Source organism: Neomonachus schauinslandi, chromosome 3 (assembly GCF_002201575.2).
Source record: "Neomonachus schauinslandi chromosome 3, ASM220157v2, whole genome shotgun sequence".
NCBI classification, from domain to species: Eukaryota; Metazoa; Chordata; class Mammalia; order Carnivora; family Phocidae; genus Neomonachus; species Neomonachus schauinslandi.
The window spans coordinates 112,226,099-112,250,087 of NC_058405.1; the positions used below are offsets into that span (position 1 = coordinate 112,226,099).

General features: G+C 34.5%; 1 protein-coding gene across 1 annotated transcript in view; it reads left to right on the forward strand.

Annotated features, from left to right (window-relative positions):
- Window positions 1-23,989, forward strand: part of ACVR2A (activin A receptor type 2A) — a 79,893-nt gene that overhangs the window by 38,118 nt on the left and 17,786 nt on the right. Inside the window, exons 2-4 of the mRNA XM_021702779.2 lie at window positions 8,875-9,082; window positions 12,621-12,730; window positions 12,926-13,080. Of these exons, the coding sequence (XP_021558454.2) occupies window positions 8,875-9,082; window positions 12,621-12,730; window positions 12,926-13,080 (473 nt within the window). The remainder of the gene's footprint in view (window positions 1-8,874; window positions 9,083-12,620; window positions 12,731-12,925; window positions 13,081-23,989) is intronic.

The following is a 23,989-nucleotide window of genomic DNA, read 5'->3' on the forward strand; positions in this document are numbered from 1 at the left end:
CTATCATTTGTTGTAAACTATTTACAGAGGCTGTAAAAAAAAAAAAAAAACTTTAAAAGCTCGTTTTAAAAAGCAATATTGTAAGTACTTTATGAAGATCACAAAATACACCTATAGAACAGTGAAAAAAATCACTTAGTATTATATGAACAGATATTATTGGTTTGGAAAAACATTTCCAGTGACAGTATTCTATATGACTTTAAAGCGTATTGCTTCTCAAGCAACTTAAATGGAAGTGAAGATGATCCATGTTTTGATAGTTTTCGATGACTCAAAAAGAATGAGAGGACACTTGTTGGGAGATGCATGTGAAATTTGAACAAAATTGTTTTGTAAAATTTTTGTGCTGTATGATTTTAAAATATTTGTAAAACTAAATTCATTAAAATAAGTATACATTGGACTGTTTCATATAAATATACAAAGGTTTGTGTATTTCAGGTTGGTCAAAATTTAAAAAATACCTTATGGGGGAAATTGGGAATTCCTTCAAATTGAGGATTTTATGATACTCATTCAAGTTGCAAGTTTCTGGGTAGGTGGATGATTACTTAGCCTAGTGAAAGACTGTTAAATAATCCTTGTTGAACTAATAAAATGCTGCGTATATTTATTTATTTTAGGGTTTCTTGGTGCCATAAAGGGTTGTACTATACTAGAATTTCCCAATTACTTATCTAAAATTCTTTTGTATAATGTTTTTGATACTATTCTGTCTTTTTAATTTATACTACAAAATGTTTTGGATTAAAAGCATCATTCAGTTTAATCTGCCTGCTGTTGCTGATTCTCTTTGGACGCGTGTTCTACCCTTAGAGTGGCAGGAAGCAATAATATGTGAAAGGGAAACAAGAATTGCTTATCAAGTTTTGTTTATTATTTTTGAAACTTCATTAACCCCTCCTAGAGGACTAATTTGCCTATAGGAGGAACAGGTTGGGGGAAGGCGTTCAGTTGCATGCCGTTTATACTGTATTCTCAATGACTTATGGATAGTTTCAGACACCATTAGAAAACTTTTTCAGAAGTGAGCCCCAGGGCATGTGGGTGGCTCAATTGGTTAAGTGTCTGCCTTCAGCTCAGGAGGCTCAGATCATGATCCCGGAGTTCCAGGATGGAGCCCCTGCAGGGCTCCCTGCTCAGCGGGGAGTCTGCTTCTCCCTCTGACCCTCACCCTCTCGTGCTCTCTCTCTTTCAAATAAATCTTTTTTTTTAAAAAAGGAAGTGAGCCTCGTATTTGTAAGATGTCAAAACAATTCTTTCCTTTCTGTTTAACGTTGGTTGCGTACATAGGAAAATTGTGATAGGGTGATGCAGGTCACAGGACTGTGAAAAACATTGTCATCTTAATCAGAAAAGAAATTAATGTAATTGTTAAAGATATTTCAATTCCAGCTACCTGTTTGAAGCTGGGAAGCAGTAGTAGTTGGTGGGTTTTTTATTCAGTTGTTACATTGCTCTTTACATTTTATCATCCATTAAATACTGTTTGTATTTGGAGGGCAAGTAAGATGGATAGTTTTAGACTCACTGGCATTCTGACATGTAAATGAATGTATATAGGCAGTTGATCAAAAACACTAAATAAATGTAAAAGAATACATTTTATGTTGGATTGCAAGTGGTGTACATTTTGGGGGAAGGAGTAATTCTGATTAAAGGACTTCTAGGATTTTGTTTATCTACCTTGAAAAAACATGAAAATTGTCACATGTGGGATTTAGCCTAGGAGGGTTTTTTTGCAAGAGCTCGGCTTTCAGGACCTTTTTTTTTTTTTTTAAAGATTTTATTTATTTATTTGACAGAGAGAGGCACAACAAGAGAGGAAACACAAGCAGGGGGAGTGGGAGAGGGAGAAGCAGGCCTCCCGCGGAGCAGGGAGCCCTATGTGGGGCTCGATCCCAGGACCCTGAGATCATGACCTGAGCTGAAGGCAGACACTTAACAACTGAGCCACCCAGGTGCCCCGCTTTCAGGAACTATTAAAATGATGATAGATAGCAAAGGGGAGGGCATTTAAGAAATATTTGCTTGAACCATGTCCCCATTGCTCTAGCGCTATTTATTGAAAAGGCTTTCCCTCCTCTGTAGAATTGCTTTTGTTTATATGTCCGAAATTAATCAGGCATATTTGTGTAGATCTCTTCCTGGGTGTTCTCTGTGTTCCATTGATCTGTGTCTGTCCTGCCTGTATTACCACATGGTCATACTTTGGTAAGCTTTAACATCAGTAAGCATGAATTCTCCCACTTTATTCTTTTCAAAAATGTTTGGAATAAGTTCATTTATGTCCACAAGGAAATTTGATGTGATTTTGATATGAATTGGATTAAACCTATACATTATCATGGTATGTCTCTCCAAGTGTTCAAGTCTTCTTTTTATTTTTTATCAACATTTTATAATTTTTATCACATAGATTTATACATTTTGTCAGATTATATCTTCGGTATTTTAATACTCAGGAGCAATTGTAACTGGTTTTATAGTTACAATTTAAAAAAAAAATTTTTTTTAAAGGTTTTATTTATTTGAGAGAGAGAGTGCACTTGAGTGCACACAGATGTGTGCAAGAGGGGGGAGGGGCAGAGGGGGAAGGGGAAATAAAGGGAAAGAATCCCAAGCAGATTCTGTGCTGATTGGGGAGTCCAATGCTGGGCTCAATCTCGGGAGCCCAAGACCACGACCTGAGCCAAAATCAAGAGCTGGATGCTTGACTGACTGAGCCACCCAGGCACCACACTGGTATTACATTTTAAATTTCATTTCTACCACTTCATTGTTAGTATACAGAAATGCAGTTTTTGTGTATTGATCTTATATCCTGTGACCTTATTGAACTCATTCTAACGTTTTGTTTGAAGATTCCTTGGGATTCTCTCCAAAAACAGTCATCTCATCTGCCAATAGAAATAGTTATATATTCTTTTCCAATTGGCATGCCTTTAATTCCTTTTTCTTGCCTTATTGCGATAGCTAGAATTTTCAGTACAGTGTTAAGAGTAATGGGAGTAGACATCATTATCTCGTTTTTGATCTTAGAGGGGAAGCATTTAGTTTTTTGCCATTAAGTATGAGGTTAGTTGTTGGTGTTTTTGTAGGTGCTCTTTGTGAGTTTGAGGAAGTTCCCCTCTATCCCTGGTGTACTGATAGATCGTGTGATTTTTGTCTTTTAGTTTCTTGATTTGGCAGATTGCATTGATTGAGTTTTGAATATTGAACTAACCTTACATACCTGAAATAAATCCTACTTGGTGTGGATTATTTTTTTTAAAAATACTGTTGGATTCTGTTTGCCAGATTTTTTTTTTTTTTTGAAGATTTTATTTGACTGAGAGAGACAGCGAGAGAAGGAACACAAGCAGGGGGAGTGGGAGAGGGAGAAGCAGGCCTCCCGCGGAGCAGGGAGCCTGATGTGGGGCTCGATCCCAGGACCCTGGTTTCATGACCTGAGCCGAAGGCAGATGCTTAACGACTGAGCCACCCAGGTGCCCCCTGTTTGCCAAAATTTTGCTGAGGACTTTAACATCTAAGTTAATAAGAGATATCGGTCTGTATTTCTCTTTTTGTGCTGTTTTTGTTTTTGTTATCAGGGTAATAGTGGCCTCATAAAATCAGTTGAAGTAGTCCCTTTTCTGTTTCTGGAAGAGTTTGTGAAAATTAGTGTGGGTGTATTATATTTATATTTACTGCTTTTAAAAAATAAAAGCCTGATTGTCCTCAGATGTAGTCACTCTAGGTGAAATTTGCTTTTTCATCATAGGAGGGGTATTTTAGATTTAAATATGACTTTTGCAGGGCTATTTTATGGTCAGATGTTCTACCAAATTTCAGATCAAGTGTGTTGCTTTTTTTTTTTTTTTAATGGTAGGAAAAATGGTACTAGTCATTAAAATAAGTAGTACTTTGGAAATAGAACTGTTATCTAAATTAACTCTGATACTGGATTCTGTGATTAGACTTATTGATTTATTATAACTAGGCTAAATGTGAATTATGAAATGATGGAATTATCCATAATAATTACAAAATTATTATGGAAATTGAATCAGTTGTGGAAACAGGGTAATGAAAGTTTTGGTAATTTATTCAAGGCCACAGTTTGTGAACTAAATTCCAAATTCAGGTCACAATCTGTTAAGCCAGTGGTACTTAACTAGAGAGGAACATTAGATCACCAGTGGGTCTTTGTCAGAAAGGGAAAGAACACACATACACACATGTGCGTGCACACACACACACACACTTTCTCTGGATATATACCTTACATCATAGACTTTTCAGTTACTCATCCCCCAGGGCTCCAAATGGCACTCAGACAGGAATTTGAGAAAACATAGGGGATTCTGTTGTACATAATTAGTTAAGAACCACTATACTAAACCATGAACACATACCTTTTATGTCTGTTTATTTCTTTTGAAAATAGTATGAACTGTTTGGAATTACTTTGGTAGAAGTTTTAAGTTTCAGAAAATTTTAAATTGGAAGTTGCTGTTAAAAATTCATACATATAAGCAACTTTTGCCAATTTTTTTAATTGCATCTTTAAAGTCACAATGCAAGCTTAAGAACATAAAATGTGTAATTTGATTTTATTTTTATAATTATCATGTTATTTCATGTTCAGTTAGAGATATGATGGGATAGAGACTGATTACAGGATCAGCTTGAGGAGGGGGTGATGAGATTGTCACAATTTTCCATAAAAGCAGGATTCTTTCTGTCTCTGGAAAATATCAATCAAGTGATAGTCTAGATCTGGAAAGCCATGCTGAAATCTTGTTTGCCTTTAAATTTTAAGTGAAGAAAGTATTTTTTTAAATGAAGAAATGGTCATTTGTTCATCTTTTCTCTAGAACAGACGTGGCAAATACTAATTTCAAGACTCTTTTACTTCAAAATCCTTCTCAATATGCTACTCCAGGCTGCTACTATTAATTTATTGGAATTGACATGAAGATGAAACCTATTTGGCATTTCTGCTCTAGGCAGTATTTTATTTTATTTTTGTCAGTTTTGTTTAGTTTAAATGGTGTTATAGTGTTCCTGTGCTTCAGTGGCATTTTCTTTGGAAATTAAAAATAATAAATAGTGGCTTTTAACATAAATTACATGAATGGTAATTTACAGAGGACCCGTCCCCAACAAAACAAATCAAACAAAAGGCAGGTTAGCTAGACTGTTGAAATTAGGACATTGTTTTAAGAGATAGCTGACCACACATCCCGTGAGCCAAATTTATAGCCTGTAAACTAAGAATGACTTTTACATTTTTAAATGGTTGAAAATGGAACAGTATTTTGTGACGTGTAACAATTACCTGAAATTTCATTTTTAGTGTCTATAAATAAAGTTTTATTGGAACATAACCATGCTCATTCATATACTGTCCTGTGGATGCTTTTGTGCTGTAATGACAGAATGGAGTAGTTGTGACAGAGACCACGTGGTCTGCAAAGCCGAAGATATTTACTGTCTGGCCCTTTACAGAAAAAGTTTGCCATACCTTGTTTTCAGATAATAATGTGACAGTGCATGATTGTTTTTGGGTTATTTAGTAAAGGAGGAAACTTATTTTGCTGGTATTTTCAACAGGTTTCTTTTTTTTTAATTTTTTTATTATGTTCAGTAACAAGTTTCTGAAAAGGAATAACTTAGAAAATAGGTATTTTTTTATACAGGTAAATAGTAGAAGCAACCCTTTTTTTTTTTTTTTTTTTATAGACTACAAAGAACATGGAGTTACCAGCCTTAGTTTATAATAGGTCTGCTCCTACTATTTCTTCCGTCGTTGAGAGGAAGTCCAGAGCACTAATACTGCCACAGATTTTAGCAGCTTATAATCCCATCTGTGTCCTGAGACACTGCAGAGCTGCAGCAAGTTCTCATGCTTTTTGGTTTCAACTTTAAGACTTTTAAAAATGTAGAACCCCAGAAATTTTTTTTTTTTAAATAGGGATTTTATCTATCATTCTTATCACATTAGAAATTGACAAAATTTTAAAATATTTATTTAACAGTAACTAATCCATTACATGTTCACAAAAGAACATTTTTATGAAAAATGTTTTCCAAAACAAAAAAAATTAATGAAATTTTTGCAGATCTCTTTAATGATTGTTTTCATGGAAGACAACTGGATTCTTGTATCTCTTCCTCCATTAAGTCTGCTGTGATACGTTCTTTTGATATGAAGGAAATGTGGTCATACACAGATATAGTTTTAGAAAAAAATGAGTATTTTTAGATAATTGTGGGTGTTTTTCTCTGATATTATACCAAAACTCAACACATGGTAGATTTTTTGCTTTTTTTTTTAAAGTCAGGTTTATTGAAGTATAATTTCCATAGAATAAAATGTATTTTTTTGATAAAACAATTCTTTGTGATTAACCCATAAGACATAAAACCTCTGACCACAGTTACAATGTAGAATATTTTGGTCACTCTGAAAAATTTTCTCAAGCCCTTTTGTAATCAGCCCTCTCCCCTCACTCCCAGCTTCTGGCAACATCTGATCTCATTTTTGTCCCCATAGTTTCACCTTTTCCAGAATATCGTATAAATGGAATCACATACAGCATAATATGTTTGCGATTTATCCATGTTGTTATAGTTATCACTAGTTCATTTCTTCTTATTGTATGGATGTTTGTTTATCCATTTAGCAGTACTGGATATTGAGTTGTTTCCAGTTTTGGGTTGATTATAAATAAAACCATTCCAAGCATTCATGTACAGATTTTTGCATGAACATATGTTTTTATTTCTTAGGTAAATGCCTAAGCATGGTATTGCTGGGTAGGTAGTATGGTAGGTGTATGTTTACTATAAGAAGCTGTCAAACTGGCTTTCCAAAGTGGGTGGACCATTTTGCATTACAGCCACCAATGTGTGAAAGTCCCAGTTGCTCTACATATTTATCAACATTTGAGATTGTTTTTGTTTAGCCATTTTAATTGATATTAGAATTTCAGTTTGCATTTCTCTGATGATTAATGATACTGAGAATCATTTCATGTTAGTGTTTTCCATTCATATATCTTCAGCAAAGCATGTTATTTTGAATCTTTTGTCCATTTTTTTTAGAAATTTGGTGGCTTTAAAAAATTACTATTATTGAGTTGTGACAGGTTTGTCTATATATTGAATGTCAGCATTTTTTTTTTTAGATAACATAATTTGCAGGTATTTTCTCCGAGTCTGTGACTTTTTTCCCCTTGAACTTTCAAAGAGAAGTTTTAATTTTAATGAAACGTAACTTACCAGTTCTTTCTTTTGTAGTTCATGTCTTTCATGTTCTAAGAAGTCTTTCATAATTTAGGGTCACAAAGATTTTTCATGTTTTCTTATACAAGTTTTATACTTTTAGATTTTTTTAGGTCTTTGATATGTTTAGAGTTAATTTTTGTAAATGGTGTAAGATACAAGTTGAAGTTTGTCTTGTTGTTGTTTGTTCATAAGATGTCCAATTGTTCCAGCATAGTTGTTGAAAAGACTGTTTTCTCTACTGAAATGTGTTAGCACCTTTGCTGTGTGTCAACTGAACATTATGTGGGTCTATTTCCGGATTCTCTGTTCTGTCCCATTGACGTGTGTGTCTGTCTTCTCACTGAGACCACACTAGCTTGATTGCTGAAGCTTTATAGTGAGTCTTAAAAACAGGTAGTATGAATTCTCCTTTGTACATCTTTTTCAGAATTATTTTGGGTATTCCAGCACCTTGTTTTTCCACATAAGACAAGAGTAGTTTTTTAAAAGTTAGTTTTACAGTGCAGAATCTGAAACCATTAATGAACTTTTTGTCCTCTGTAACATTAAAATCTGTGGGGCTATCTTGAACATTAAATGGATTTTTTTAACCCATGAATGCTTTTATAACATCACATGTAATTCATTTAGAGAATATTGGTTCTCTGAATTATATAGACCTACTAATTATTGGCACATTTCATTATTCAATATTTAAAAGTTACATGTATTAATATCTCCACTGATCTCCTGAGAGAATTCTTTTTTTTTCTTTTTTAAGAGAGAGAGTGCTGCTCATGCAGGCACGTGCCAGTGGGAGTGGGATGGGGAGGGGCAGAGGGACAGGGGGAGAAAGAATCTTAAGCAGACTCCATGCCCTGGGCAGACCCCGAAGCAGGGCTTGATCTCATGACCCTGAGATCATGACCAGACCCGAAATCAAGAGTCAGATGCTTAACTGACTGAGCCACCAGGGGTCCCCCCTCATGAGAGAATTCTTTAAGTGTTGGGAAAGTGTCAGGCTAATGGTGGTGATACAGATTTTCCAAAATCCTTCTTTTTTGCTTGAAAGATCAAATTTTATCATTGGCATTGCATACTGTCACTTGTTTTTCTTGAAGTAATAGATTTAGTTGGTTCATTTTTGAGAACATGTCTGTCAGATACCCAAGTCTGAATAACCATGGTTGGTTTAATTCCCCACTCAGTCATGCAAAGGCTTTATCTTGAGGCAAACCGTTGTACTTCATTATGCAGCAGAACTGCTTTTGCTTAGTTCCCATTTTGTCACAAAGGATATTGAAAAGAAATCTATCCAGGATCAAGATTTAATTAAATTAACAATTTTACTGCTTTTCATCCGGGACATTCTTAAATGAAGTGAAACTGTCCTTTTTCAGAGGAATCTTGAGATATATTTGGTCACTTTCTATTACTATGTTTATTATAGTTCAAGTATGGAGATTGATGTGGAAACTTAAACTCAGTGTTACAACACTAGGAAGACAGTACGTTACTGACGTTTTAGGCACATCTGAGTTTGAGTTTGGTATATGGTGAGACAATCTCTTAAGAGCTAATACAGTTATATTAAGTTGTTGTTTTATTATCTTATAGGTGCTATACTTGGTAGATCAGAAACTCAGGAGTGTATTTTCTATAATGCTAATTGGGAAAGAGATAGAACCAATCGAACTGGTGTTGAACCCTGTTATGGTGACAAAGATAAAAGGCGACATTGTTTTGCTACCTGGAAGAATATTTCTGGTTCCATTGAAATAGTGAAGCAAGGTTGTTGGCTGGATGATATCAACTGTTATGACAGGTAAGGAAACATTTTCTCCACACTCATTTTTACAGGGGGAAAGCTCAATGCATGTATTTTCACTTAAATGTTTCTTTTTTAAGATGGGATTATGAATACAATTATAACATGTTTTAATGACAATATACATGTTTTAAAGTAATAAGATAAATATGGCATGTTTATGTTTTATCTTTGGTACACTTTGAATAATCTACCATGTAGTGAGAACTATAGATAAGAACCTTTTTTTCCCCATATGTTATTAGTATGATAAACTTTTTTTAAGGTCAATTTTAAGGAAAAGGGATTTTTTAAATTGCTTTAAAAGACAGTATATCTGTTGAAAATCTATCCTGTATCCTCAGAGAAAGTAAAGCTTAATCATAGTATTTAATTTCCTTTTAGTTTCCCTATTTATGTATCTGGAAGAAATTGATCTTACTGCATTTTTTTTCCTTTTTTTTTTTTCTTGCAAAGTAGGCCTTTGTTCTTTACCCCTGAGAGATATTTTAACTTGATGTTCAGAATTACAACAGTACTAAGACAGTCCTCATAGAAAGCTACATGTTATTTAAAAGATTTTGCTTAGATTGTTTTATTCTGTATTGGAAATAAAATACAGTAGACATGTTATTGACTGCCTGTGATCTTTCTGTAAGGAGAGCCATAGATGTTTGGTTGATTACTTATAAACTGCCTGGGCCACAGGATTTCCACTGTGGGTGGGTGCTGATAGCTGGCAGAGGCTGCAAAGTCCTAAATAAATAGACATTTTGGAGCCAGAAAATACTGATATACTCATGGAACACTGGATACTTGCCTATCCCTTTCAGGAGCCTCAATTGATTACCATGAACCTGTGGTTGATTAGCCATATGTAATTAATAGCAAAATGTGTTGAATAAATCCATGAAAATTGAATTATCTCAATTTTTCATGAGAAATTAAAATCTTAGGTATATATTTAGTATTTAAGGTTTACTTCTAAATCTCTGAATTTTCCAAAGATTATTTCTCTGTAATTACACATTGTAGCTGCATTTCCGATTCTTAGCCTCTCTATAAATAGAAGTGATCATCAAGTGATATCTGCTATTATGAAAGGTAAGTAGGGCCACTAGGAAAACAGGATGGAGGTTACTCAAAAAATTAAAAATAAAACTACCCTATGATCCAGCAATTCTACTTCGGGGTATTTATTGAGAAAATGAAAATGCTAACTTGTAAAAAGATACATGCACCCCTATGTTTATTGCAGCATTATTTACAATAGCCAAGATATGGAAGCAACCTGTGTGTCCATTGATGGATAAAGAAAATGTGGTGTTTACACACACACACACACACACAGAGGAATATTACTCAGCCATTTAAAGAAAGAAATCTTGCCATTTGAGACAACATAGATAGACCTTGAGGGTATTATGCTAAGTGAAATTATAGTCATATAGAGAAAGACAAATACCATGTGATTTTACTTGTATGTGTAGTCTTAAAAAACAAAAACAAAAAATAAAATGAACTCCTAGATTAGAGGCTGGGGGTTGGGGGGGGGGTAAGGTGAAATGGTTGAAGGTGGTCAAAAGGTACAAACTTCCAGTTATAAAACAAGTCCTGGGGTTGTAATGTATAGCATGGCAACTATAGTTAATAAAGCTCTCGTATATTTGAAAGTTTTGATAAGAGAGATTTTTTTTCTTCTTCTTCTTCTTCTTTTTTTTTTTTTTTAAGAAAGGGGGTTGGGGAGGGGCAGAGAGAGGGAGAGAGTGGGGCTTGATCTCATGACCCTGAGATCATGACCTGAGCTGAAATCCAGAGTTATATGCTTAACTGACTGAGCCACCCAGGTGCCCTGATAAGAAAGTAGATCTTAACAGTCCTCATCACAAGAAAAAAAATTTGTAACTATGTGTGATGTTGGACATTAACTAGATTATTGTGGTCATTTCACAGTATGTACAGATATGAACATATTATGTTGTATACCTGAAACTAATGTAGTGTTATGTCAGTTTTATTTAAAAACAACAACAACAACAACACATTAAGAATTTTTGGGGAAAATCTTTACTCAAATTATCTTTTATTAGTTGAAACCAGAGATTCTTATTCTTTTTGTGGTAACAACTACTGTTTAACAGTCTCACCTGAAGGATAGTTAAGAGAAAAAAAAAAAAGGATTCAAGAAATGTCAAAGTTATGGAGGAAAAGACAATGATAAAAAGAAGAATGAAATTGGATAATGAAAAGTACTTTTTTGAGTTAATTAGGCTAGATACTTAGTCATTTTCACCTCCTATAATTTGAGACATGATTCTAAATATTAAAATTTTAAATTCATATATTTTTATTAACTTGTTAAAATTTAGCTTTCAGTTGTCTTTTACTTTCTACTAAATAGGTATTGGTGTAGATTTAATTTTAATGTTTGATTTTGTTAAAACAGCTTTTCTTCCTGAAATTTCTTAAGCTTTCCAGTTTATTTATTTATTTTTTAAGATTTATTTATTTATTTGAGAGAGAGAGAGCATGAGAGGGGGGAGGGTCAGAGGGAGTAGCAGGGATGATCCTGGGACTCCAGGATCATAACCTGAGCCAAAGGCAGTCGCCCAAACAATTGAGCCACCCAGGTGCCCTTAAGCTTTCCATTTTAAATTCAGCCTGATTATTCTAACAGCCATCACAAAAGTTTGCAGTTTATTTCTAAGATATGTCTTTAAATTCACCTCATGTTTATTAGCAATATTTGCAGTTTTGATTTTTTTTTTTTAAAAAAAGGGTATAGCAGTTTCTTAGCAGCTGATTAGGGTTTGTTCTAGCAGCTAAATCCCTATCTCCTCACCTCCTCAGTCAACCTAACTCGTATCAGTTTTTGAGTTACTAGGTTCTGTACGTTGTTACATATTGTTCTCCATTTGTTGGTTATTCCAACCCTGTTCATTTTCTTTAGGGAATTTAAATCTACTCCAAAAAATGACACTCTTAATTCCCAAACCTAGCTTGGGAATTAAGCTTGGGTCTCTGATGTTGAGATAGGTTCTGCCATGAGAGGAACTTGCATTATTTTGTGTATGTGTATTTATATGTATATATATATATATGTATATATGGGTGTATTGGTGTGTACACACACACCTAGTTTTATTTATAGTGTTCAGTTTTGTACTTATGCAATGGGAAAGTTGTATTTCCTGTAAGAGAAAGCACTCCTAAACCAAATTTCTTCATTGGCTTTATGTTCCTTTTCAAGCTTTTCTAATAATTAAAAAAAAAAAAATTAGATTAATCATTAAAAACCAAATTTAAGCAATGTTCTCATGGAGCTAGTGTGATTACTATAAAAGCAGCTGTTTTGTTTTTGTTTTGATGAGATTTAGTAACAGGATTACTGGAATGTTTTTGGCTTTTAAGAATTGATCATTGGATATTAATAAGAATCTTGAAGCTGACTATGAATGACTTTTTCATTATTTTATCTCTGAGAATTTTAGAAAAACACCCATCGTAGATTCAGTTTAATGTTGATCTTAATTATTTCTCCTTTGTTTGTTTATAGGACTGATTGTATAGAAAAAAAAGACAGCCCTGAAGTGTATTTTTGTTGCTGTGAGGGCAATATGTGTAACGAAAGGTTTTCTTATTTTCCGGAGATGGAAGTCACACAGCGTAAGTTCACAGGGAAAATACATAGGTCTGTTTGACTAGTACCCTGAAAACAAAGCATATTTGTGTTGATGGAATAATTTACTCCTACTTTCTCCTACTCTTATTTTTCTCCTAAAATTTGATACTATAATAAATATTTATTGTGGAATTTTGTAGACCAAATCTGAATTGTTTCTTTCCTTCCGTTTTCCACAGCAACTTCGAACCCAGTTACACCTAAGCCACCCTATTACAACATATTGCTCTATTCCTTGGTGCCACTTATGTTGATTGCGGGGATTGTTATTTGTGCATTTTGGGTGTATAGGCATCATAAGATGGCCTACCCTCCTGTACTTGTTCCAACTCAAGTAAGTTATTGTCTTGTACTTTGTGCTGTTTTAAGTTGTATATTTTAAAGAAATATTACTGTGGTGAAACCCACTGGGTTGCTGTAAATCATTTTCTTTTGGTGTTAACTTTTTGAATGTTTATTGTTATGGCAGCCATGGCTAATTTTCTGAACTTATTGACTTGCTGTGTCCTAAACTTTTCTCACTTAGGAGTTAAGGTAAAGTAGAACAAGGGGTATTCTGTTCTTTGGACAGTTTTACTGTCATTGTAGGGCTTTCAAGTGTGAGATTCACCCTGCTTTGTTTCTTGAGAAGTAATTGATGGTGGAGAAGTGATACCATAACCCATTTTTTCCCTCCTGTTCTTTCTCCCATTCCTAAATTTTTGTGCCTTTTTCAAGTCTACTTGCCAAAATATCCTTTTAACCATAGGGAGGGATTTAGTAAGGTAATCAGGAAAGTGTGGAAAAGAGAGGTTTCACAAAGGCATCAGGAAGGTATATCCAAAAAAATGTTTTTGGGAAGAGGAGCAGATGAGCAGTGCTTCTCTTCAGTTAGTATTGGTAGTTCCAAGTGTTGTTTTTGTTTTGTTAGTTTGGGTTTTTTGTTTTGTTTTGTTTTGCAGCATATCAAGTGTGTACTGAAGACTAAAAGCTTTTTTTTTTTTAAGACCAAAAACTTTTTTAATGCCCTTGATTCTCCCTCTCCTGACCCTGAATCTACCTGAAAATGTAGATATGATGGGTAATCAGATTAAATTAATGAAATTTTCCTCATTCTCTATCCTGTAGACAGTTGGCACTGGTACAGTGGTTTACAAGCTCTTTTAATATAAGTAGTTAATATATTGCAGGCTGTGGAAAGGTGAAAACTATAGTTGTGTGAGACATCTTTAAACTCTAGTTTTTCCTGTGTTTCTTTTAACTCTTAAGATCAGATTACCTTGGCCTTCTGGATCTCTTGGTTTAACTTTGTTTCTCTAATACCACTAGGATTAATGGTTAAAACGTGATAGAAGAATGGTAAAGTCCTATAATTTAATGACCAAAACAACTTCTTCCCTGTAAGCTTTATTTACATAACATACTTCTTTCTCAGTACTTGCAGCAATCTGTTAGCATTAGATAATTGATCCACATAATCTTTGTAAGATGTGTATATGGAGAAATAAACCCAAAGGTAAAATACCTTATTTGGTAAATTAGGTAAACACTGTTTTGTGCAGCTGAAATATTTTAACTTTTAAACATTAGTAACTAAGTTGTGGATTTATTAAAAATTATCTCTGAAAGTATTATAAAAATAAAAATTTTAGCGCCTAATAAATATATGTAGCTTATTCCAAATGGCCATAGGATCTACTTTGTCTTCTTTAGGTGGTAACTAGTTTTTATTTTATTTCTATATTTAGAAGAGAGAATGTTTAGTACTTAGAGTAGTGTCTGAATTTACCCTAGATTTGTGTTACGAAAGAAAAAAACTGGAAACTAAATTTAAAAACAAATTTGTTGTTTTTTTAATAGAACTTTAAAAATAATGTATTCTTATAGATAATTTTGATATTCATAGAATACTGGCACAAAGGTATGGTTGGACTTTTTTTTAGAGGGCTCAGTATCCTATATATGAGGCTACTTTATTTAGAAATGCTAATTAATTCAAGCATTTAGACTTTTAAAATGGAAAGATACAGTCCATTTCTGTGGATTTTAGATATTTGTTGCCATGTTAAAGTTATTGTACACATTTATTTAGCACTTGAATTGCTCTGTGGTAAATTTGCATACATTGTATGAATTACTGAAAAAATGAGAACTAGATTTAAGGTTTTGTGATGGAATGATCTGGAATCGTCAAGCAACAAAATTTGTTAGGAAAAATATAAAACATGCCTAACTATGGTTTTTTTCCTGTTATGAACTGTGTTGTAGAAGAGGGGTTGTCATCAATTTGGAACTTCATTTATGTCATCTCTCACTGTGTCTCAAACAGTATAGTGTCATGCTTTAAGTCTCATTTTTGGTGAGAGGTTTATACAAAGTAGTTCTGCAACTGCTTAGTGCCCATCTTATTACAAAATGCCCAGTTTTATCTCCAATTTCAAATAACAGCAAGCATTTATTTGAACACTTACAGTGTACTAGGGTACTGGTAGGTTGCACATATGTATAAATACATAAGTTTTATATAAGAATATGTAAAAACATAAAATACATAATTTTTTTCCCATGATTTCTAAATTGTGACCGGTATATAAGGCTCATCTTTGGAATTTATTAAATAATACGAACTCGTGGGCCACAGCCCTGTAAGTATGGAGTGGGGCCTGAGATACTATGTTTCTAATAAGTTTTCAGGGTGATTGTGGTGACCAGCCAGGTGTGAAAAGCACTGATTTCACTTTACCTCACAGGGTTGTTTATGTAGTTTTAATTTCCATTTTATAGATAAAGAAATTGAGACATAGCAAAGCTTACAAGTGTCAGAGCTGGAATCTGAACTAAAGCTTTGCTTTTCTTGCTGCTTATCCTGTTCTGCCTCTTTTTTTTTTTTTTCCCCCAGAAAGCCGATGTCTCTAGTGTTTTAGGTAATTCAGTAAACATTCCTGCCATTTCAAAATCATTCTGTAGGCTGATTTATTTTTCTACTTTGGATGTTGAAAAGTTTGACTACTAAAATGAGCAGTAATATCACATTGTCTCTCACATAGGACAAAAAAGAAAAGTCATGGATATATCCAAGGGCATATTCATGTGTTTTCCATTAACAAAATTTTTTAGCACATTTTAGAATAAGGTTTATCAGCATGATTGGGTTGTAGGTAAGGATTCCTGTGCTGCTGAGTTGATAGTGCCAATGCTTACTAGTTATTCAAGACTTTTACGAGGGACAGGAGTAATAAGTAAGGGAGACATACATTTGAAGTCTTAAGGTGATTTCTGTATTTCACTCCATATTCATGTCCCCATTAATTCCCAAGACTAGTTAGGAAAAGATCTTACGTTCTTATGGATTTCTGAAACATTTTTCCTCCATATCTTCAAACACTTAGACAGTGACATGAAATTTTTCATTCCTTTTCTTAGGGAAACTTTTCCTTAAAGCTTTGGCTAAAGGCTGGTTTGTGAATTAACTGGTCTGTTTTATGACATTAGTCTTATCATGTGGTAATATCTTATTGACAAGTCATTCCTATAATAAGCTCTATACTTGAAGAGAATTTATAGTGGATCTCGCAGAACAAGCTAAAGTTATGTATACTGTGACCATTCGTTGGTCTGATCTCAGTCTTTTATTCTCATTGGGGGGTAAAAGATCAGTCTGTGGCATCCTGGAAGACAAGAGATACCCACATATATCTTCTTACTAAGCTGGTTCTGACAGCAAAATTATGGGGTTCTTTATTTCTAAGACACCAAGTTAGAATTTCTTCTGGTGTTAGTATTTTATTGTGAAGAAATGATCTAAGGATATACATGCTTTAAAATCTGGTCTTACGGCTCTTAGTAACCACTAAAAAATATTAATTCTCAAATCTAGCATAGTAAGAGGAATGGAAAAAGTAATTTTGCTGTTTTTTTTTAATTGAAGCCATTCTTCTTTCTTTATAACCTATAACTATTATGTTTCTAGCATATGTTTCTGTTAACATTTCTAACATTATAACCTATAACTGTTATGTTTCTAACATTGTCTTCCCCGTCACCCTGGATGAAAGCCTGGGAGACAACTACTACTTTTTTTGGCCCTGTCATTTACCAAGTCCTATTCATTCACCTTTTCATCCTTCTTTTTTTTTTTTTTTAAAGATTTTATTTATTTATTTGACAGAGACAGACACAGTGAGAGAGGGAACACAAGCAGTGGGAGTGAGAGAGGGAGAAGCAGGCTTCCTGCGGAGCATGGAGCCCGATGTGGGGCTCGATCCCAGGACCCTGGGATCATGACCTGAGCTGAAGGCAGACGCTTAACGACTGAGCCACCCAGGCGCCCCACCTTTTCATCCTTCTTGATCCTGTTGTAGTTCAGGACATTATTACATCTGAGGCTGAGATTATTTCTGTAATCTCATAGCTTGTCTTCTCTCTCTCTCTCCATCTATACTATTGCTGTAGAAGGGCATTTTACATGTCTGATTATGTTGCTTCTGTTTTTAAAACTGTGTTTGAGGGCTCTCAGTGATCCACAGCAAAGAATACAAAGTCGGGAGTATGACACGGGGGCTTTCATACCTCCATACATTTACCTTTTTATTCTTTCCTCCCATTGCACCCTAAGCCATCCATCGTATGCATCTAGAATGGTATTAGTTATGTACTGTCCTTAAAAGAATTGAGAAAATAGTGTTGAAGTCAGTTTCTGTCTTGTGTGATTCAGACGAATAACAGTTGAGAGAGGCTCTAGTCATTTGTGTACATGTTCCAATCTCCCACTTGACTGTAAGCTCCTTGAAGACCAGCTGTGTGTTGTAAATCACTGCTGTATTCACGCAGTGTTTGTGCATATAACCATTCTGTAAGTGATGAATTGCCAAATTTGACTTTGTTGCATTTAGAGTTATACTGAGATGATAATGCAGCATGCCCAGGCATTCATTTAATAAAGAGCTTTAGAGCTTAGTTTTAAGATAAATCTAGAGGCCATATTTCTTTAGGGTAAAATAAGTTGAAGTATTCCAGGCTTTCGTAAGACAGTGCCAGTATTCAGTTCTTTTTGGAATCACAAGCTTGAAGCATCTTTTTAATTTGCATCCCCTAGGTCCTTTTCTTTTACCTGTGCTGAAATTGTTTTTCCACATACAGGAATTTGCTCTTGTAACCTGCAGTGAGTAAACTGAACACAAACTGGTTTTTCTAGTGCTGGTGAGTCAAGAATAGGAGGGAATGGATGCATTGACTCTGTGATTAAGAAGTCTTACTGTGGTTAGAGTTAATGTGGTTTCAGTAAAAGTGTTTGCATCGCTCTCAAAACCATATGTGAGCTGAAGTTTCCTGTTAATAAGATCTATATTTATGCTGATAAAAAACACTTGATAAGAAAGCGGATTTTAGGGGCTAGAAATTACCTGCCTTTAACAAGGTATAAAGTTAACTTCTTGTTCATTTTTAAAGGCTGTTTAAGTAGCACTATAGTATTGCAACAGTAATGCCTACTTAAATGACATCAGTCTCCTCAGTTCTCTACATCATGACATTTTGTCTTGATTTTGGTCTGAGGAAGAGTGAAGACTTTCAGATGTTTGGGATGCTTATTTGGGCACACAAAATAATCCTGCTGATCTTAATATTAAAGTAATAATAGGTTGTCATTTCATGCTATGTCAAATTACTATCCACTGAGAAACCGAGCCATCTGTGAAAATGCTGTGTAGGATTTCCTGTTGAACATGAGTCTATATATGTACCCATTTAAAATTAATAAGATACTGAAAGGGTAGCATAGCATCATTCAGCCAAGTCAGTTTAGGAAAAGGTACTGCTTACCTATTTGTGGAGGATGCAGGAGAAATTTACTAAAATTAAATGAGTATTAATATGCTAATATTAAGTTATACTTGCAAAATGAGTATCATCACATCTATCGAAGCACATCTTGAAATAGGTTGACTCACTTTTTCTTTCCTTTTAAATTTTTTTCTTTTTAAGAATTAATTTCAAATACTTGCCTGTTATAATAAGACAAATTATACAGAAGGAAGTGTGTGCAAAAAAAGGAGATAGAACCATTTGTTCTTTCTTTTTTTTCCTTTATCACTTTCCTGAGATAATCAATTTTAACAGGTTGGTATGTATCCTTTGGCACCTCTTTCTAATCTCATTTGTTTGAGTATATGCTTTTTTCCCCCCTTTTATAAACTACAGAATGTTATTTCACAATTGCTTTCTTTTAATTTAACAGTATACTGAGGACAGCTTTTCAGCTCAATACTTTTCAATCTCATTCTGATTAAATGATGTGTTCTTAAGTGAAATTTAGTGGAGCTTTAATGTATGCTCATGAAATATCAAAACTTTATGTTTTATTAGCTTAGAGTTGGTGTTAGGTTTCTGCTAAGACCTGGAACCTACATTTCACTGTCTTACTTTATTTTAGCATGTTTAAAGTATGGTGATATAATGCTCTTGTCTTGCAGTTGAGCATCCTTCTGTTTTGTTTTTGTTTTTGTTTTTTTGTATATGCCTAAGAAATAGTGCAGGGCTCCTACAAAAGTCTCTTTACTTCTGTGTTCCACCTTTGTGTGTGATTATTTTTGTTACAGCTTAAATTACGACTTAGTTTTATGTATATTTCTAAACTAATTGTGGGGAGAAGTGTCATAAATTATTTGTAGACTTGCAGCTTGACAAAAAATTACTCTCTTAGGCATATATGAGCTGTTTTACTTAGCAAATGCATGGACAGGCCCACTTGGAGATTTGCTGAAATTCCGTGTCCAAAAGCAAAAAGGAAAGGAAGGGGAGAAGGGGGAAAAAAAAAATTAAAAGCTTTATCCAAAGCTTAAAACAAGTTAAAGCTATATATTAAAGTTAATAATGAAAGCACTTTATTTCTAAAGATGACTTCCATTTAATTTTTAAAATCTTGAGTTCAGTTTTCCTTTGGACTGTGGATGGCCCCATCTTCCAGTTTACAAATGGGACTGATGCATATAGAACAGAGTACATAATTTCTCCTTTTTCTTGTCTGGCGAGGAGATGGACGATAGGAAAAAGTGTCCTTTTCTCTCAGTTCTTTATTTCCTGGACCTCACTGTAGATTTCTTCCTTCATTCCTAGCTACTTCATCACTGTCACATCTTCTGAGCTCATTTGTTAGTGAAAGCTGCTTGTATCACGTAGGCTGGCGGGTGTTGGCATTTGTCGGTTTGGTTTCAGCTGACCCACTCACCTGATGCCTGAGTTCGTGCTGTGTGCCAGGCATCATGCTGCTGGGTATTGGCGAGCCCCAGAGGGACAGTTCTGGCTGGCCCTTTTGAAGCCCACAGTTAATAAATATGTGGGTGAACAAAAAATAGGTTGGTTGGTCGTTTGTGCAGCTTGGAAATGAATTGCATCAGCAATTTTGGTCAAAGGTGGAGGAGAAGAGGAGAAAGGTCTGACTCCAGTTCTGTGGTGACTAGGAGCCCCACCGGGGGTGCCTATCTAATGTTAAGTGCTCAAAACATGTTAGCTGTTACTGCTAACAGAGTTGCAACTTCAAAATTGTACTCAAAAGGTATCCTATTTATTAAAGCCATTGTAAATATATATTTATATGTCAGTACTTTGAAATTAGTGCAGTGAAAGATTTCTTTTTGAGTACTCTGTCAGGGACTACACAGGGCACTTTACACTGATTAATCTTTCAACACCCCATGATATAGGTTCTGTTTTATTAAGTCCATTTCATAGATAAGAAAATCATGGCACAGATAGGTGAAGTGTCGGCCTAGTGTCAGTCTGCTGAGTGGTGAAGTCTGGCCATTTAGACCCAAGGATTATTATTCATTGAAGTAATTTTAATAGAATGGCTTATTTCAGTAAATAATTGGGGGGGGGCATAAAAACCTAAAGTAGGATAAAGGGAGGAATCAGAGTATGTAAATTTAAAATAGTTTTTATTGTAAGTACATAAAGCCTTGTAGGTAAACGTAATCATTTTATCACATCAATTTCTATAATGTATAACATGATCCTTTTCCTTTTTTTTCAGCTTTACTTGCAGAATACAAATGCTAAAATAAATAAAATTTCTTCTGTCCTCACTAATAAACCTGATGCTTCTGAGCAGTGGCCAGAAGGAGAATGGATATCCCTTACATCTTGTTCAGACTTTTGAACCCCATTGCTAGCTACCTTGAGGAGCTACTTTCTTCTTAGGGAACTTATTCAGAATCCTGTTTCCTCCACCTCGGTCTGTCTTTGCCTTGCTTTCAGGAGTTAGATGAGGAAAACGGAGGAAGTAGGAGTTGATATATCACAATGGAATTTTGAAGATCTAATTGGATAGAATGATGGCTGTGCATTTGGCAGTATCAATATTATTGCATATGTTAATGTATCATATCATGCTTTCCCTAGCTCAGAAGCATTTGTTCTGATATACACACTATATTATTTCTTTATAGATTCTATTTCAGTCTGCTTGGCAATAGTCTTTTTTAAAATTAGCAATTGTAAAATTTCTTAGAGCATGAGATAATTAGATGACTAAGATGAAACAAATTCAGAGCTTGTCAGTTTTCAAATACTTTGGGGTGGGGGTCCTTAAATCTTGGTAGTCCTAAGAAGATATTTAGTGAGTTATCAAAAAATATATATGTATATATAAATTTTAGAATGGTTTAAATAGTGAATAAGAGAGAATTTATAGTAATGTCATCTATGTGTGTTTATAGTATATAAATGAACCAAAATCCGTATTTCTAGAAAGACTTCTTTGTGTTCCTGTTCTGTACATCTAACTGCCTACTAACCATCAGCACTTAGATGTCTCCAGGCACTTAACATTCCGTGGTAATGATCTCTCCAAACCTGGTTCTCAGTAAATAGAACCAGTAACCATTCGGTGGCCCAAGTCAGAAATTTAGGATGCATCCCAGTACCATTTTCCCACCTAACCTGTCTCCCTCGAGTACTTACTCCATTTTTCAAGGATCCTCTCCTCAGGAAGATCTTCTCTTACTTAACGTGCCCTTGGAAGTCCGTTTTCACCTTACAGGTGCTCAGGATACTGAATTCCTTTTTACTGCTCTTATTTTATAATTATGCATCCATCAGTGTGGTGTCTTTGACTAGTCTTCCTTCCCCCACACTATAGTAAGCACTATGAGAACCTGGGTAGTCAGTGCCTAGCACAACTAGGCACTCAAGGATTTGTTGAGTGCATGGAGAAGTCCTATTCATTCTTTTCTGATGTTTGGCAACACAGTTAAGTTTCTTTAGCCCTTAAGGAATAAGCAGCAAGTCTCTTTCTCATCCAGCAGCCTAATTACTTGACATTAATGTGCTGATTTGGTTTTCACTGTTCTCTCCAGTTACAGTGCATGATACTCAAGTTTCATTTTCCATGTTGTGAATTCAGATGGTTTTATTTGGTTCCTTGTTATCCATGTATTTCAGTGATTTAATTTTTTTGGATTCTGTATTGACCCTTTTGTTTTATAACATAATTTACGCATTGAGGCCTGTTTTTGGTGTCCCTTGTTTAGCTTGATCATTCTCTGACTTACTCTAATGTTCATTTATTGAGAAGTATATTGAGCAAAGATACCTTTTTGGGAAGGTACATGAACCTACTTGCATAGTGTCATTATACTGGCAGGGTTATCTCTGTAGTACCTGTAATGAAAACAAAACCTGAGATACCTAGGCCTTGGGAAGCTAAAGTCTAGCTATTCATTTGGCATGTATTTCTTTCAAGGGATGAATTTTACTCTGGAGTACTGATGTTTTGATAGTAGGATTAGCTAAGCCTTTTCGATGAATTATAAATAATCCTGAATCATTATCACAGGAGAAAATCAAGAAGGAAGCAAAACTAGTTAAACTACGGGTACATATAAATGAGTTATCAAATCTTTTTTGTCAGTGCTATTCTCTGTATAAATATTGTAGAAATATTGGAAACGGCAGATATACTCAGTGATTGGAGGGATTTGAAGCCTTCTTTTACACTGGTGACAGTATTTCTCTTAATTTTAAATTTAGGCCCCTAACTATTTTAGGATGACTGGGAAAATGAAAATCTTGTTCTCTATCAGTATCTGAGTGTCCTCAGACTGAAAAATATGTATGGATACTTGTTCCCATGGCCACCACTGCTTGACTTCTTCACTCTCGATGTGGCTAGTAAGTCAACAATGGGCCTGGCCTGTCACTATGTTTCTACTTAATTCTCATTTTTTAATTCTTCCCCTGTCTTTATTTTCTTACCCTAGTATATTGTTTATGTTGCACACACAAAGACACTAGAAACATTTTTCTAATTGATTATGATATCTTCCATGAAAAGGGAGTGAAACAGTTCAGGAAATGGGAGATTTTAGGGACTCTTAAAACAACTGCCAAAGTGTGGGCTGAGGAACTTATTCTGGTTACGTAAAAATTTCTTCTGTGCTGCTTCTAGTTTTTGTTAAAGGCAATACTGCCCTCTCGTGTCCAGAAGCCAATTCCAGCGCGTATTTTCTCAATCAAATTGCTTGTTTTACTCATCCAGTTTAGACTCTAGAACTTCTTAGAAAAACAAGTAACAATTATTTAAGACTCAGTGTAGTTTGCTAGCTTGAAGTTCATTGGATCAGGTAATTTGGGGTCATACTAGAGTTGTCTATATGATAATGCCCCTCATCTGAAAGGTGATATCCAGGTTTTTTGTTTGTTTGATACTACTTTCCTCCCTTTATAAGGAAAGTGTTCCCAGTTCTTATTTTAAAAATATGATACATTGGATCATTGCCAACTTTTAAAAAGCTAAATCATTATTCTCCTTCCTTCACTTTTGTAACTGATGTGTCATTTTTCATTTCATTCTGGATATAAATCGTAATTTCTTTTGCCTGTGTTTTTTCTTCACAAGCACGCCTTTCATATAATGATAGAGGTAAGATGCATTGATGTTTGTTTTATGGTTGTGGAACTTTTTGTGGATGCATATTAAACATTTTTTTCTTAGATTTTTGTTGTTGCTTTATTGTGCATCCTTTATAAATTTGTGTTATGAATTTTTCTTTTTCTTTTTTTTTTTTTTTTTACCACTTTTAGTATTAAAAACATGATTGATTTGCCACAGTAATAGTTTTTGGTTTTCAAAGACTTGTTAACCACATTTATACTTACCTGAGTTGGAATGTAGAAACTTAGTTGATTAGATGTTAACACCTAATGGCTAGTATGTCACTAGCTTAATGTCCGCATATGCTCATTTTTACCAGGAGCTGACTTTCTGG